This window comes from Gadus macrocephalus, chromosome 12 (assembly GCF_031168955.1).
Source record: "Gadus macrocephalus chromosome 12, ASM3116895v1".
In the NCBI taxonomy this organism is placed as follows: Eukaryota; Metazoa; Chordata; class Actinopteri; order Gadiformes; family Gadidae; genus Gadus; species Gadus macrocephalus.
The window spans coordinates 11,628,928-11,645,469 of record NC_082393.1 but is presented as its reverse complement, the minus strand read 5'-3'; the positions used below and the strand labels follow the sequence as shown (position 1 = coordinate 11,645,469).

At 43.2% G+C, this 16,542-nt stretch overlaps 3 protein-coding genes across 7 annotated transcripts in view; 1 reads left to right on the top strand and 2 right to left on the bottom strand.

The window, feature by feature from the left end:
* Positions 1-12,039, bottom strand: part of paics (phosphoribosylaminoimidazole carboxylase, phosphoribosylaminoimidazole succinocarboxamide synthetase) — a 16,474-nt gene extending 4,435 nt beyond the window's left edge. The window contains exons 1-11 of one of the 3 annotated variants that reach the window (XM_060067056.1): positions 11,899-12,035; positions 11,216-11,386; positions 10,358-10,834; positions 10,200-10,256; positions 8,938-9,576; positions 8,748-8,807; positions 8,356-8,477; positions 7,227-7,266; positions 6,904-7,101; positions 6,191-6,369; positions 860-1,039 (exon numbers count right to left, since the gene is read on the bottom strand). In XM_060067056.1, coding sequence (XP_059923039.1) covers positions 860-1,039; positions 6,191-6,369; positions 6,904-7,101; positions 7,227-7,266; positions 8,356-8,477; positions 8,748-8,807; positions 8,938-9,576; positions 10,200-10,256; positions 10,358-10,834; positions 11,216-11,303 — 2,040 coding nt within the window. In that variant the 5' untranslated portion in view covers positions 11,304-11,386; positions 11,899-12,035. Of the gene's footprint in view, positions 1-859; positions 1,040-6,190; positions 6,370-6,903; positions 7,102-7,226; positions 7,267-8,355; positions 8,478-8,747; positions 8,808-8,937; positions 9,577-10,199; positions 10,257-10,357; positions 10,835-11,215; positions 11,387-11,898 lie in introns of all 3 variants that reach the window. The other 2 variants (XM_060067057.1, XM_060067058.1) reach the window with 2 other exon arrangements.
* Positions 1,373-5,244, bottom strand: LOC132469148 (uncharacterized). Its single transcript, XM_060067069.1, has 7 exons — positions 3,814-5,244; positions 3,382-3,684; positions 3,086-3,249; positions 2,764-2,905; positions 2,429-2,664; positions 2,016-2,314; positions 1,373-1,894 (listed from the first exon to the last, which is right to left on the bottom strand). The coding sequence occupies exons 5-7, from the start codon at positions 2,613-2,615 to the stop codon at positions 1,538-1,540; spliced, it is 843 nt and encodes a 280-aa protein (XP_059923052.1). The 5' UTR covers positions 2,616-2,664; positions 2,764-2,905; positions 3,086-3,249; positions 3,382-3,684; positions 3,814-5,244; the 3' UTR covers positions 1,373-1,537.
* Positions 7,218-16,542, top strand: ppat (phosphoribosyl pyrophosphate amidotransferase). Of its 3 annotated transcripts, XM_060067061.1 has the most exons (12): positions 7,836-7,975; positions 12,343-12,409; positions 13,159-13,186; positions 13,573-13,779; positions 13,997-14,109; positions 14,497-14,642; positions 14,848-14,920; positions 15,024-15,175; positions 15,415-15,542; positions 15,651-15,872; positions 15,954-16,074; positions 16,221-16,542. In XM_060067061.1, the coding sequence occupies exons 2-12, from the start codon at positions 12,375-12,377 to the stop codon at positions 16,394-16,396; spliced, it is 1,401 nt and encodes a 466-aa protein (XP_059923044.1). In that variant the 5' UTR covers positions 7,836-7,975; positions 12,343-12,374; the 3' UTR covers positions 16,397-16,542. The 3 variants fall into 3 exon arrangements, with proteins under 3 accessions (XP_059923042.1, XP_059923044.1, XP_059923043.1); XM_060067059.1 differs by lacking the exon at positions 13,159-13,186 and having other exon boundaries at positions 7,218-7,975; XM_060067060.1 differs by lacking the exon at positions 7,836-7,975 and having other exon boundaries at positions 12,127-12,409.

Here is a 16,542-nt window from a genome sequence, read left to right as displayed (position 1 = left end):
TGCGTGTGTCTGTCTAATCCGCGTTTACATGGAAACTTCTGATCCTATTTGATTTCTAATCTGAATAGATCTATTCCCATCATGCAATCCGGATGTACTGTATATATGGCATTTCAAAAAAGTGGTATGCGTACATCCGTATGTCTGTCGGAAAACCATTAGGTTGGTCTGAACATATATGATACTTGTAAGGGATGCATTATAATAAACATCATCCCGCTTATTGCATGGCTCCTTGCCAAAACGAAACAATATCTTAACACGGTGTGTCTTTTTACAATTACCATTCGTAGTGTTGACCAGCAGAGAAATAGGGTGCCAAAGACGTTGACGTCGCTTAGCAACCGGACACGTTGGGATTAATAAATTACAGGACTACTTGCGGAGTGGTAAGAAAGACATGAATCAGGCAAAAAAAAAATAATCCACTTTCCTTGACGGTGGTCAAGTTCGGTGTGCATTAAGTACAGATGGCCCCATTGCAACCGCCGCAATTGTCATCCCTCTAAAGTAAAAGCATGTAGATTATAGCGGACTACACCACCTCTTTCTATTCCGCATGGAATTGTATTCCGATTGACGCGCATATAAGAAAAATATTATTCCGATAGAGCTGTTCTTCCACTCCTAATCGGATCAGAAGCGCCATGTAAACGCGGCGGAGCTATTGCGCGTGTGTGCCTGAACGCGCTGCGCCCCCCCCCCCCCCCGCCGTTCAGATCGACGATCGCTAGGGGCCGCAATCTGACGATGGAAGCTTGTAGACAATTGCATGTGCAAATTTTCAAATCTGCACACTATAATCTCAATTTTTTATTATGTATTTTTACCAATCGGGGGCAGCAATGAGACCATGTACCTTCATGTCAACCAAAGTGCAGTTTTGGGTGGCCCAGGCCCTCTCCAGGATCTCAAAGATGGCCACGGTGCTGCGGTTCATGATGTCCACCTCACACTGGCTGATGGCGAGCCCAGCCAGAGAGAAATTGGCCACCAGCAGTTGCTCCTCCGACCATTGGGGGTCATTGTCGGCATCATCCTAAAGCAAAAATTCAACATCCTAAAGCACATTCAAAGCAAAGTCTCTAATAGGTCCAAGGTCTAATAGCAACATAGAGAAAACTTATAATGCAGAAGAATTCAAGCAGGCAAAGTAAAAATACCATTCCGGCAAACCAATGACGTTGAAAAAGGACATAGGGCTTTAACTTCGGAATTCATCATGTGATTTATTGTCGGCAATGCTCCTGGTCATTTGGGTTCCTACAGGTTTCTTCAAGTCAAATTCAAGTATTTTTAAGTCCCTTTTAAGGCCACTTATATAAAAATGAATACCTATTTCACGGCCTATTTCACAGACCTACCGACAACGTTTGTTCAAAATGTGTTCATTTATTTCAACAAATGTGAAAATGTGGACTGTAAAGCATTATGGAATGATGGAACATTGCAGCATAGTGGTGAGTACTTACGCCAACAGCACAGACTCCTGAACAATAAACAATGAAAATCAACTCAACAATAAATAAAATTATGATCACACAGTCAACTCCGCACTCTTAGAAGCGATCTCTTTATCAAGGAGAGCCAGTTCTGCCAACTTCTCCTTATGGCCTCTCCGCAGGATGTTTGACCTGGTGATCAGGCCAGCCATCTTGCTCCCTGCCTTCGCTTCAGCCTCCTCAGCCATCCTGTCCGCATCCCTAGCCAGACCCTCAGATACCTCCTGTACACGTCTCCTCTTAACCTTCAGCTCCTCAAGACAGTCCTCTGCTTCCCTCCTCTTGAGAGCCTGGTCTTTTGCCTCCCTGTTCCTTCTTTTGGTCTCCAGATGGGTACGATACCTTGTCCTTGCCCTTGCTACACTTTCCAGTAGCGGTTTACTGAGTGGAACCTGGGTATCGGGTTGGGGAAAGAGAACCAGATTCAGTGACAAACTCAAGAGACCAACTATGTTGATTCTATCAACTTTTAAGTCAACAGCATATTACTAGTCCAGACAGGAGTCATCTTACCTTGGTAACACCTCCATGTTGTATGATGAAGTCACACACCAGTCTCCGTGTGACCACAGTATCCTCCTCCAAGTTATTAGACTCCACCTCTTTATTGATTGAGAATCCACGCTCAACTGTAGCTTGACCGTGGGAGAGGATGAGCAACTTCTTGCAGAAGGCCCACAGCTCGGGATAAGGCTCCATGGCGCTGCTCAGGAAGATGTCCAGCCTCTTCTGCATGGGTTGAAAGGAGAGGAAGTCCTCACTCCGGCTCTCCAAGGACAGGAGACTGTCAAACTGCTGCAGTATGACATCCCCTACGACAAAACAAATGAGAAAATAGAGAAAAACATTGATAGATCATTGGGCATTACCAGCTTATTAGATTGAGGATAAATTCATGTGTAGCCTATAATTTGCCTTATTCTTACCCGAAGAAGTATCAGTAAGCTGTTTGTCCTGGAGAAACCTTTGAACCAGCCCTTTCATGTGATTCCTGCCTCTTTCTGGTTCTCTATACATTACTGACGGATCCAGGCACACCATCTGCCTAACAGTCAGATACTTGAGGGGGTTCTTGTCCTGCACTTTCTTGATCATGTTACTCAGTCCCTGCATGCACTCTCTCTTGGAACTCGAGCACCCTGAGCACTGCACCTTTGATTCTCTAGAGAGAGAAATTAGCCATGAATATAGAACATGTCTTCAATGACACCTGGTTCACCCTAACCATTTGTAAAATGATCTTTTGAAAACATCACACTACCTTAAGGACTGACTCTGCACCTAGACCAATGCTGATGTCTTGTGGGCTGAGCCAGATGGTCTTGTCTGTGACATCCAGTTTGGTCAGCTGCAGGGCAGTGATATCGTGTAGTACTTCTCTTTTTATGAAGCGTCTGAGTAGACTCTGTCAACAGACAAACACAAAAATGTCTGGTGCGGAACATTAATCACCAACATCAAATTATCTTATGATGATGCACAATGTAGCCACTATTTTTTACACATCCTAACCACAAACCCCATTTTGTCATAATGGATCAATTGAGCCCAATCAGGGGTTATAACGTTAAGTAAATTGTTACCATCATCAACTCAGTCAGGTCCTTGGGGAGGAATGGGAGCACAGGCTCATCCGTCTGATATGTTTTCAGGAAGGGATTGAAGGTCCTGGCAATTGCTGCGTAGAACTGCAATTTGGCCAAGACGAGTGGATCCTTTATGGCTGCTGCAAGTGTGTCATATGATGCTGAGAAAAAGACATACAGACAGTCAGACATTTCAACTTAGCCATATATTACAAAAACTATGACAAGGCCACACCACCACCAGGGTTAGGACACAGTCACAGACCTATTCACATCATTTAAGAAGGGCCTACCTGTTCCAGGGTTCGGGAGTCTCTTTGTTTTCACAGCTTCCATGTACAGGAGAAGTGATGGCCAGACTGCCAGGGCTCTCTCCACAACCGGAAGGTTTTCTACCCAACGATGGGCACAGAAAGATAGAGGGAACACACTGGACTTGGTTACGGTGATGTAATCCTCTCTCCTGGCAGGCGTATTGTGAAACAATGTGTGCATTGCTCTCAGCAATTTGTCCAGCTGCCATACAGTGAACACATACTTGAAGGAGTTGTGTAGCGTGTGTAGGACACAGCTCCCCACACAAACGAGCTGAAGACCTAAAGGTTTCAATGCAAACTTGATATTAGAAACCAAATTAGAACTTTGAAATTGTAATACATTTTTATAATTACTAATGGATCAGAAACACTCACCCACACACAGTAATAGCATTATAAACTCCTCACCTCCGTACTGCTCAGCTTGATCTTTCTGGAAAAGGTCGAAGAGTTTCCAATTCACATTGGGCCCATCCATTGAAATAGACACCAAGTTCCTGAGGTTCAGTTTGTCCATACATTCCTGAAAAATGGGCTGCATTTCATTACTCAAAATAAGAGGACTAGGTGACACACACACACACACACACACACACACACACACACACACACACACACACACACACACACACACACACACACACACACACACACACACACACACACACACACACACACACACACACACACACACACACACACACACACACACACACACACACACACACACACACGTTTTAGAATTTCAAAAGAGCTAAAAAAAAATAAAAATGAAGACAGAATCTGTTCACCTGTGCTATGAAAAAGGACTGATTAGGGACCTTACAGACAACCATTTATGTATTATTCTTGTACCAACAACATTCTTTCCTTAAGTGATTATTTGTATTGACATTTATGCATTTACTTGTATTAACATTCTTTCCTTAAAGGTTGGGTATGGGATGAATTGAAAAGCTCCCGTAAGGGCTGAGATAGCAGCTGATTTGGAACGGAACAACAGCTGTTCGCTTCCACAGGGAAAAACTAAGGAACTTCAACCTACTTAGGCCTACTAATTAACGGTAAAAAGCTATTAAATCTTCAACAAAATATGCAGATACTGTCATAATCGGTTCCAGGGAGTATATAGGGATTATTAATGTTGTTTTTGATGGTGTTTTTTTCTGGAACGAGTATTCGATTAATCGCTCGGAAAAACCAACGAGTATTCGAAGCCTGAAAAATGGCATTCGGGCCAGCCCTAATGGTAATTAAACATTAAAACACCTGCGGCTTATAGTCCAGTGCGTCTTATATATGTACACATCATTCAATTTAGCTGCTGCGGTTTATACTCCGGTGCGCCTTACAGTGCAGAAAATACGGTATTTGCTTTGGACAAAAGCGTCTGCCAAGTACATAAACACATAAACAAACATTGTTAAGGAAAGTAGAGTAAAAAGGGTTATGCATACTTTGAGATGTGACAGCAGGTCTTGTGCAGTGGAATGTCCCATAAACTGGGAGCCCAGATATCTGGACTGAACCTGTCCCTCGTTCCAGAAGCGGACATGCACATCCAGCTGTTTGTTTTTCGTAGTCTCGTTGAGGCTCTCGTCGAACATCAGAACGAACGGCGATTTGTTGACTTGGGACACCAGTTCCTCTTTTATATAGACAGCTAAACCAAACTTGGCTATGTACGCCGTTTTGTCAGGACCACAAGTAAATGTGGTAGCGATGTCGTAATCTGGGAACATGCATTTGAACAGCTCTGAAATACTCTCATTACCATTGTAAGACTGGTGTTTGGAGATGGTATTAAGAGTCCACAACACCTCTGCCTTCATAGTTGGTGTGGACCCAAAAGATGTGCGCAGATCCACTCTAGCGGTCGTAACTGGAGGGGCTGCTGTATCACTGCTAGTGCTAGCAGTTGGCTGGTTATCTGCTTCTGATTCAGGCACAACAGCTGGCTGGCTAACGCTAGCAGAAAACACTCCGGCGATGGAAGGAGTTTGATATTTCCCTTTTATAGAAGAAATGTGCTTGGACGACTTGGCATGGGACTCTAAAGCCTTCAAGCCCCTCGTACCAAGCTGAATAATTGTTTTGCATACGGTGCAAAAAGCCTCGAAAACATTTTTGTCCACCGGTTTCAACCAGTGGCAAAATGCCTGTTTATCTCGCCACGCGTCATTAAACTTACATTTCCCCATAACCCCAGCATAAAATGGGTCGCTAGATAACCTAAACAAACGTTAAAAAAAAAAATGTACACACTTCTGCTTGGCTTGTTGTTGGTGTACTGTAGCAAAGTGACGTGTGGGAAGTGGGAACCATGGAAATATATATGGGACCCGGGGAAGCGTTGCATTCATTATTGGTTCCGGTGTTTTGACTTTTGAGGAGAATGCGCTACGGAGAAGTTATACTGCCGATTTTTTTAAGACCCAGATATCGAAATTCAAGACTTTTTCAGGTATTATTTCCAAATTCATAAATTCAATGCTTTTAAGACTTTTTAAGACCCCGCGGGAGTCGTCAGGTAGAAAACGTAAATACAACTGAAACTAGGCCAATCAAAACGTTGATATTCATGAGAAACACTTTGAAAGTTTTAAAACACAACCTTTCCCTAAAATGAAAAATAATAATACCATAGAATGACCAAAACACCATTCCTACCATAAAATAACATTCCTATGCTCATATACTTCTGTAATGGACGCGGCCATTGCGACGTGATGTTAGAATGCAGAAGCCCTACACATTTTCTTCTGAGAATATACAATACGCTTACTTTGAAGAACATCTCTAGCTTCAGTGGAGAGAAGCGATATCCTTCCTTGACACCAGGATTTCTCTTGAGAAAGGACCCGGTGGCCACCCTTCGACAGACCCACTCGATGGGGATCATCTCACAGTGGACCGCGATGAACGCTGTGTCTGAGTGCTGCTCCACAAATGCCGTCTTGATTCCTGAACGTTACAAGCATTCATCATGTCCATTCTACTCAATGCTTCTAGAGCAGATCATGCAGCACGCATGGAATATATCAATTGGGAGATTAACCATGTGTTCATTCACTAACATATTTTGGGAAATGATTGTCTGTGTGTAGCATGAACATAGAAATGCAGAAAAGTAGGTAGCTCCGGAAGTTTACTATAGGATATAATTAAGAAGGTCGTCATTGGTACATAATGACTGACACTGAATGGTTCTTTTAAGCAGCAATTGAAGTGTAATCTATCTACAATCAATATCTTCTGTTGCACATCTATATAAATGGGGGCGGGCAGATTTAGACTATTTTGGCACACAATCATTTACACTCGCCATTAGATTTATTTGAACTAATACACTGAAACATATCAGTTCATTAGTAATATTGACTTTTTACGTAACATATGACATCCGATTCATGGAGGAAGACTTACAAACACTGCATAACACCTAAAAAAAAATCCACAGTTCCAGTGACTCGAATCACTTCGGACGGTGTTTCTCACCTGCCTCCTGCAGCAGCTTGAACACGCAGCTGGTGGTTTTGTTAGCGATAGCGGCCTTGCCCTCCATCTGGTCTTTCCGAACCGCATTTCCAGCAGTGATCTGGTTTTTGGATTGCACCAGAACTAGACCGGGCTGATCCACAAGCGAATAAATTTCCTTCGTCTTTCCCTCGTTCAGTTTCTGGCCAAGTTTCAACTCTAACAAAAGACAAACAAAAAAAAACATGCACAGCCACAAAAGCGTCCATTAACATTTGATAGACTTGCTGAAATGTGAGGAATGTTGCGCAAAAACTTTTTGGGTAGATGAAGAGTCCGCCTACCGTGTGCAGCGGCCATAGCGTTCTTGCAAAACGTGTGGTCCTTGAGAATGAAACAAAAGACAAAGACGAAAACGCCCGACAGCGTTTTAAACGTCTGAAAATAAACCCGTGGCTTACAAATTAGAGATGGCAGCGAATGGAGCGCGTGTCGGGGACTCGGGAGAGGAACAGGGAAGTTTGCTAAAGTGACGCGAAGACCAAATGCAAGAGCCAATCAGAGCACTGCAGTGGTACCACGTGGGGGTAATAACTTGCCATTCCAGAATCAGACTTCTAGTATTTTAATGCAACCCTGTTTTTCGACTTTTCTACGGGCACAATGATCCGAAATAATTCATCAGAAGTCGTCAGAACATTCTTGTTATCATCGAAAACGTAAATTAGTCATCTATCAGATGAGGATGCTTAAAGTTGAATGATCGTAAATTGTCACGTGCGACTGATAGTTGTGCTTCCATCCGTTCTATCGATAGGCCGTTCCAGTTGTGTCGAAAACGGTTCAATTGACTGGATACTTAGCAAGTCTACCGATTTGCACGTGGTTAAGGAAATCGTAGTGTAATCGCGCTCTTTAACCTTTTCTGTAAGTACGTGCAGCGGAGGCAAGCAAGTCCATTAAGGATGGAGTTTGAAGAGAATGGGATCGGAGAAGAGTGCGGCGTCTTCGGATGTGTTGCAGCAGGAGAGTGGCCAACACAGCTGGAAGTTGCCCAGGTCTTAACTTTGGGACTTACGGCGTTGCAACACAGGTATGTTGTCAACACATGATAGACACGATCATTAATATTCCCACGCAATATTCCCACGTTTAATAGTATAGGATACGGCCGTATCCTATACTATTAAACTGCCAGTTAATGGTCTTAAAATCAAATAATGTATGACCTTGGGCAATCTGAGCTTTACAGTGGCATAAACGTTGTATACTCAATCATCATTGAATACTAGATATTATGCTCTTCCCTTGTACTCATTCCACCAATAACCAGGGATCATGTGCCTCAATTCACAGCCCAAAACATGTTGGGCCTACAGCTTTTATAAGTTGTTTAGTTGCATTTTTTGTTGTACTAGTAAAATTGCTTTGGTTCTTGCCACTTGGTAGTAATACGGGGGGAATCGAGGTTACCTTGCTGTCCGTGATCGGTTTAGATGCCCAGAAGGAACGAACTGAACTCATCTCTATTATCGGAATGTCGTCCTGTTCTTCTTTACTGGTAACGAGTCGTTTCGCAAGTCTCACTGTGGTATCTGAAAATAGAAATATGAGAAAAGAAAGGGTTATATTGTTTATGTGGCCAAGATACGTGGCCTTCAATAAGATTAGATGCTTTTTCAGTAAAGTAGATGCACGTGATTTCATTACGAATCACGACTTGGTCAGCTGTTGTAACTCTTGACCATCCGTCTTTTATAATTTAATTTCAGAGTCACCGGACTGTCCATGGCTAACCCAGTTGCGCAAAATCACGTTGCTGGCTGTCTTACAAATTAATGAACAGGATAGACACTCTTAACAACCTTGATGTACAGCTTTTCTCTTTATTCCTCTGTTTTCCGAAAACGTTGTTTCTGCATGACCTGCAATGTGAACCAAATTCAATTTCCATGATCCCGCACTCTAACTATCAAACCCTGCAAGTTTTTAACCACTAGATATGCACAAATGTTTGTAATAATATGAAAAGGAACTGACTATTGTATCACTCACGTAAAACGCTTCTCTGTGGTTGTTGCCCCAAACTCTGTTCCATGACTACATGTGGCTTAGATTCTGCATCGTGAAGACATTGTATGACCTCCAAGCTTGTAGAAAAGAAAGTATCAGGATTTTGGGTTCCGTCTTCCCCAATGCCAGGATTTGACTTGGTGGTCAACGATTTTGTCGGACTGACACCAGCCGTGCTTCTCCCCTCATCGCCTGTCATTCTTGAGAGTCCGTCTGGCTCAATGTAGGGCTCTGTGTATCCCATCACACATGGAGAGTCAGTACTGGTGCGGGTCAGAAGGGCATCTACCTCGTCATAGAACCTCATGAGGCGCCGCGGGTCGGTGCCCTCCGCCTTCCCCTTCTGCAGAGAGCGATACAGGTACTTGAGGTTCTTGTACTTGGTGTGGCACTGCTTCCAGTCTCTCTCAACGCCCTGCAGCATTAACCTGTTTGAGATCTGGACAAAGATGTCCCTCTTTCTGGTGGAGTTCTCCAGCTGCTTGCACATGCCCTCCTCAGACCAAACTTGAATAAGCGCCCGGATCTCCTGGTCACTCCAGTTCCGGCCCGTGTCCGATACAGTTACCACATGGAACTGGCCACTGCCTGATGCAGCTAGGTTTGAAGATAGGTAGGTATCTTGAGTGACCAAATATTCATTGAGTAAGCAGATGTACAAAAACAGAAATGCAGATATTTTTAATTGTCAGAAAAAAAAAAAAAATCACGGCTGCCCAGTATAAATATCAAAATGTGATGAATGATTGTTGAAAGATTTTAAGGGACAATCTTCTTTCAATGTTCCTTTTTACATACATTTGCCATTATTTATTGTTTTATTGTTGTGGATTATATAAATGTTTGCCAGCAAAGTTTGCTGATAAACTGTGTTTGTGTTTGTAATATATATATACTGACTGTTAAACCCTTGCCAAAATCAGAATTGAAATAATTTATTGTATTTAAGTACATAGATTTCCCAATGAACCTTGTAGGTTTTTCCACTACATCAGGCATTTAACCTGAGTAGGCAACCTGATAGTGCGGCATACAAAATGATAACCCACAGATGTGAGATGGATGATGACTGATAATGCTCACTCAGGTGAGTGATAACGTTAAGTGTTCTAAACGGGGTGAACAAGGTAAAGTAAGCAACATGTCTAACGAAGTATGGTTCTTGATAGTCCAAATCTTTTAAACAAGGACATCATCATTTTTGGTTTATACTGTGCAGCCTGATGTATTTGTTTCTTTCAAACCTGTTCCTTTCAGTCTCTGCTCCATCTCAACATCATTCTCATAGTCGTCACTGTCATCTGTAAGGACAGCATGACAAGTTAAAGAGTTAAAGAGTTTTCCAAGTGGGTGTGTTTGAACTATTGGCTGCTGCTGATATCTGAAAAAATGTAATACTTGCCATCGTCAATTTCTATGATGACCTCACTCTCGGACGCTCTGATGGTCTGCGGCGTCTGGCCTGCCGGAGATCCCAGAATTCCTGCTTCCATGTCTCCATTACACCAGGCCCCGATGTCCAGTTCCCTATCGGTCAGAATGCCTTCCACCTCGTCAAAGAACTTCATATACTTCCCCGGACCCACTCCGCTCCCTGTAGCCTGCACGTTCCTGGCAGTCTTGTACTCGTACTTGAGGTTTTTATACTTGGTGCGGCATTGCTTCCAGTTCCGCACCACGCCAAAGTTCTGTTGCATCTGATGGGCCATTTCCTGGAAAATTGACTTGTTGCGAAGTGTGCACTTGAGTTGGTCCCGAATGGTTCGGTCGGCCCACACGCACAGCAGAGCGCGCACTTCCTTGTCGGTCCAATGGCGGCCCCCCTCTTCGGCTATGTATGGAGTGTAAGGCAGTGGCCCTTGGATCCGCCCATGAAGCGCTGCACAGACCAACGTGCATCCACACACCAACAGGCATACATGCTGATGTTATGTTGGGGATGAGATAGTGAGACATTTGTTCCCAGACACAAAACCAATTTGTTTAATATCTGGCAACCTAGGGTACTCTTAGAATAGCAAACCATAACATGCAGGCCAAAACCATAACAAACGTTCCAACCCAGAACGGAAATTTCTCAGAACATAGTGGTTGTAGCATTGTCAGAGAAGCCAGAAATGTTGGATTTGTCATTTTTCCTTAATCTAACATAAGATCATTTTATGATTTAGTACAGTAAATTTTTTACATATAGCTCTTTTAGTTTTACAGCTTTTCTTAAATTGTTAGCTGTAGACTTAACATTTGGAGTTAAACTTACAATGACATTCCTTTTCCGAGTAGGCTACATCACTACACGCATCTTCCTGCTCTTCCCAGCCATCTGTAGACCTGTGTGTAGAACTCATTTGTAAGCCGGTTCCTTGGCTGTAGTTTGTTGAAACGTCTCTTTCTGCTTTGGAGACTGTCGTGGAGATTCTCTTGTTTCTATCTGTGAGAGTAAAACACAATGCATTGTGCTGAATGAGGGAGTACCCATAACATGGCATTCAATTTCCTCTCCAAGCACTCGCTGAAGCTACTCTCGTCCAGAAGCGTGTCCGTTTAAGCTTAGGATGTTGTCAGGCAGATAATAACATGTGACTTAAGCAGGAAAGCATTTGACTTGAAGCAGGATCGACATGCAATAGGACTTAAGGCTGGATTCTGATGAGAACATATAGACCAAATCTACATTTTCCATTTAGACAACATTGGCTCAAACCCAATGTTGCCCCCCAGGTTTTTCAATCAACACGAGTATTAATTTACCACAAGCCTCATGATGCACTTGGCCTAACATTCCCTCCATTTGCGTTGAACACAGAGGACTCTCAGACGCTCTGAGATTAAGCCAAAGCTAGTTCTGCTTTCGCCAACATGCTTGCCTACCAGGGCTTCCCAAACTGAAATAATAGCTAGCAACACTGCCTCACCCCACTGCCTTTACATGTCGGTATTTACCTCTATCACCATTCCTCTGCCCCCCTTTGTTGCCTTGCTTTTTTCTCCATGATTGGAATGACCTGGAAACGCTTTTCTTCCCCCTCAATCCGCCTCTTATTGCCGCCCGGTTTCCAAGGCAACCAGGCGGTTAAACCCGAAATCTACGCCTGCGTGTAACAAAGCAGCCTCGCCACTGGCTTAAGCTGTGTGGCACGGGGGAGGGGCCAAATGTAATCTGAGAAGCAGCTCGGTAAACAGGTTGAAACGGCAGCAACAAGATTTTACATGGCTTCAGTACTGTAGAGCTGCACATTCCTCCCTGCTACCGTCGTAGAAGTGGTTGCAATAAACTGGTTTTGTAGAAAAGTGTTGCAGAAAAAAACGTTGTAGCCATGAAATTGAATTGCAATCCACCCAAGATCGTTGATTTCACTGTTGATGTTCTCCCTTCTGTTTACGTAGGGGCCAGGAAAGTGCTGGAATTGTCACAAGCAATGGAGCCAGCCCACCAACATATACAACTCACAAGGTGAAGTCAAAAGCAAGGTGCATTGTTTCATAAGGGAACAACGATAGGTAAAGTAGCCCGGGTTAACCATCCGTATGAATTAAAGTTATTTAACCTGTCCCGGCAAGACTATTATTATATTTTTAAATGATGCAATACGACGGTGCGCCGCTGGCGATCATTTACTTAACACGGCGGTGCGCCAGTTCTTTTTACATTGAATGATGAAATTGATGTTTGGGGCTAAATAGCCTACGTCTCAGGAATTCATCACGCATGGTTAAGATTACTTCGGTTGTTACGTTTAAAAACGACACGGAAGTTTTTTCGAAAATTAACTATAAATACACTATTTGGATGGTTATGTCTGATTTTATCGTCAGCTTCTATTCTTGTTTTGGATTTATTTTGCGTATTGGGTTTTATTTATGTATTATACATCGCTATGTATGTTTAACACATGTATACAATCGTCCGTCGTCTAGTTCTGTTAAAGGCGACAACTGCCATTGTTATGTTGTGGAACGCCACTTGGAATGCATTGATTTCATAGCCAGGAAATAAACACATATGAACGGTTGTCACGTTAATTAGACTGATAGTATTACACATGTTTTTTATATGCCAAGAGCAGATACGTGATATATTGTTTGAGAGGATCGTTAACCGGTTAAAAAAAAAAAAAAAAAAAAAAAAAAACGTATCTCCATCTTAATTTAACTATCTATTTTTTGACTGCATTCTTCGAAACCCCTTTCTGGAACCTCAAGCAATGTAGCATGTTTATGCATTCTTACGGTTAGTTTTCATACGTACACACTTGGTAATAATGGTCTGTTGACTAAGCATGGAGGAAGAATTTCATTTTCTTTTTAATGGGGAAACAAATCTTATCTGATTTCTAGTCTCTTTATTAATCTGGATCCCTTTGATTAACACTGGCATTATTGAATCACCTTTTTATCATTCATATTAATTAAACTTTTATAATAAATTCTACAAGTTGTCAGATGTATATATGGGGCAAAATTGGCTGCCTTTTTAATCACACTAATTTTCCTTGGCAAACCAAGATTCAAGTAAGGGGATTGCAATATTTTATATGCATGACCACTCATTATTACAGTGATATATTTTACGGTTTCAAATCATGGCAATCTAAAAGGTATGTCTTCCTCTTCTAGGGGATGGGATTAGTGAGCACTGCTTTCCCACCTGAAGCGCTTCAGAAGCTCAGAAATGGCAACCTTGGGATTGGCCACACCCGCTACTCCACCTCAGGGAACTCGGAACTGCAGAACTGCCAGCCCTTTGTAGTTGATACCCTGCATGGAGAGATCGCAGTGGCCCACAACGGAGAGCTGATCAACGCTGCTGCCCTGCGCAAAAAGGTGTGTGTGTGTGTGTGTGTGTGTGTGTGTGTGTGTGTGTGTGTGTGTGTGTGTGTGTGTGTGTGTGTGTGTGTGTGTGTGTGTGTGTGTGTGTGTGTGTGTGTGTGTGTGTGTGTGTGTGTGTGTGTGCGCGCGCAAGCTTGTTATCTCAGAAATATTTAAATCACTTCTGTACTAGCTGGGATTTGTTGGATTCTATGTGTGTTTGTGTTTGCAGGTGATGCGCCATGGCGTTGGTCTGTCGACCAGCTCTGATAGTGAGCTCATCACCCAGCTGCTCGCCCTCACCCCACCTATGGAAGAGGTGGATGCACCTGACTGGGTTGCCAGGTCAGTGTTGGGAAGTAGGATTGTTAATGCAGCAATTTATGATACCAGACTATTTTGTTACTTGTATTGGAGTAATTGTGAACAATTTTTTACCTGAACAACATATACTTATTAGTTTTTTTACTGTACATACTTACTTTGAGGTAATGCTCTTACAATGAAATGAAGCGGCACACATCTATAAGGAATAGTTTGGGGAACATTTCAAATATGTTCCTGAATGTTGATCATGTTAGGTAACCCTATGGAAAACTGGATTTTCTAAGACAAGCTCCTCTACAAATAAACACATGCTAACCTTGGTGTTTCAGCATAGACGGGTTGTGCTTAACATCGTTGTACAATGGATACTGCACAGTCTGAAAAATATAAACCCTGATTTTTCAGAATAAAAAATCTGATGACCGAGACGCCCACATCCTATTCCCTGTTGGTAATGTTCAGAGATGTCGTCTATGCCATCCGGGACCCTTATGGGAACCGGCCCCTCTGCATTGGGCGCATCGTTCCTATCTCCAAACTGCAAAGTTCAGGTGAAGATTTAAGTATTCATTTTTCTCCCAAGAAGGAACTATGGGTTGCATGGAATGCTAAATTTTACCAAGTGGCCTTGCTCTTATGTGGATCAAATCGCCATACCTATGTGGGAGCAATTAGTGAGCCATTATAAACACTGCTGTGCGTCCTCAGAGGAAGCCGCAGAAAGACCATGAACTTGCTCTCTTGGTTGCTGTTCAGGTGGCGGCGAGGGGGATACCGAGGGCTGGGTAGTGTCCTCTGAGTCATGCAGCTTCCAGTCCATTGGTGCCAGGTGTGTAGGCTTTCATAAGATGTCCCACTGCCGTTGGACGGCCACACCGGTGTCTCCTCATTGGATCCTTACTAAATGTAGCTTTGGCCTCTTAAATCATCAGGTACTACAGGGAAGTCCAGCCGGGTGAGATAGTCCAGATCTCCAAACACGGAGTCAAAACCCTGAGTATTGTTCCTCGCCCAGAGGGAGACGTCCCGGCGTTCTGCATCTTCGAATATGTTTACTTTGCCAGACCTGACTCCATATTTGAAGGTGTGTATAAATTATTGGGAAGCCCTGGGGTACTCTTGGAACTTTACCCATTTCCTTACTGACTAATTTAGAAATCTAATTTTGGCAAAAAAGTCATTCTAACAAAACAATATTAGTTGTTTTCAAAGGTGCTATGCAATGTAGACTCAATGTCTAGACTAAATGTTGACATCTCAATATCACTCAGAAGTTCAGCTTCTGGTGTCCTTTTTTAAAGGTTTTGCCTCACTCCGTTTCAGGACAGATGGTTTACACTGTCAGGCAGCGATGTGGACGCCAGTTGGCCATCGAGGCCCCTACCGATGCAGATTTGGTCAGCACCGTGCCAGAGTCTGCAACCCCAGCAGCACTGGGATATGCTCAGCAGGTTGCAAGTCTATTTATTCACAATGAAAAGGGTTTTTAGCCACAGACTCGGTTAAAGTGTTTTTACCAAGATGTGTTGCAAACGTACTCCTTTCACCTGACCTGGCAGCTTGGGCTGCCATATGTGGAGGTCCTGTGTAAGAATCGCTACGTTGGCCGGACCTTCATTCAGCCCAACACCCGCCTCAGGCAACTGGGAGTTGCGAAGAAGTTTGGAGCCTTGACGGACAACTTTGCTGGGAAACGAATTGTTCTCATTGATGATTCCATCGTCAGGGGCAACACCATCTCCCCTATAATTAAACTGCTAAAGGAGGCCGGGGCTAAAGAGGTTGGGACCCAACACTTGAATTATATATTTTATGGGTTTGGATTTTTTAGACATGGCACATTGACGTTTTTCTTTTGTCAGGTCCATATCCGGGTTGCCTCTCCACCCATCAGGCATCCTTGTTACATGGGCATCAACATTCCAACCAGAGAAGAGCTTATTGCCAACAGGCCAGAGTTTCAGGACATTGCTGGGTACATCGGTGAGTCACATTGGATTCCAGGCTTTAACCTTTTTATCACTCATCACATTTATTGCCCTGCACATTGACAAAATCCAAACAGAGTAGAATACACGGTATGTATTAGATATTGTCTTGCAGTTCGTCACTAACACTTTTTTGTGTAGGAGCGGATAGCGTTAAGTATCTCACTGTGGAAGGCCTGCTGTCTGCCGTTCAGGGAGGCCTCGCCTCCTTGCATGAGAAGGACGAGATGATCAGCTCCAACAACAAACTCTCTAGGAGAGTCGGCCACTGCACCGCCTGCCTTACTGGGAAATACCCAGTTGAGCTCGAGTGGTGACCACATGGCAGAAAGAAGCACTGATCTTCCCTCAGGAAGTCTGCTTTTTATATGAAACCTGGTACCTGGACATCCCATTAATGTATGGGGAAATTCTGTACAACTTGACATAATAAAATTGAATTAAAAGCCCAACCACTTCATAA

Bases quoted from the DNA above. Each gene is read 5' to 3' on its own strand.
- LOC132469148 (XM_060067069.1), bottom strand. From the start codon at position 2,615: ATGCAGGGACTGAGTAACATGATCAAGAAAGTGCAGGACAAGAACCCC. The intron at 2,315-2,428 runs GTAAGAATAAGG...GTTTTGTCGTAG, and splicing joins GCTTACTGATACTTCTTCGG to GGGATGTCATACTGCAGCAG. The intron at 1,895-2,015 runs GTAAGATGACTC...CCCGATACCCAG, and splicing joins AACATGGAGGTGTTACCAAG to GTTCCACTCAGTAAACCGCT.
- ppat (XM_060067059.1), top strand. From the start codon at position 7,848: ATGGAGTTTGAAGAGAATGGGATCGGAGAAGAGTGCGGCGTCTTCGGA. The intron at 7,976-12,342 runs GTATGTTGTCAA...CTGTTTACGTAG, and splicing joins CTTACGGCGTTGCAACACAG to GGGCCAGGAAAGTGCTGGAA. The intron at 16,075-16,220 runs GTGAGTCACATT...TTTTTTGTGTAG, and splicing joins GGACATTGCTGGGTACATCG to GAGCGGATAGCGTTAAGTAT.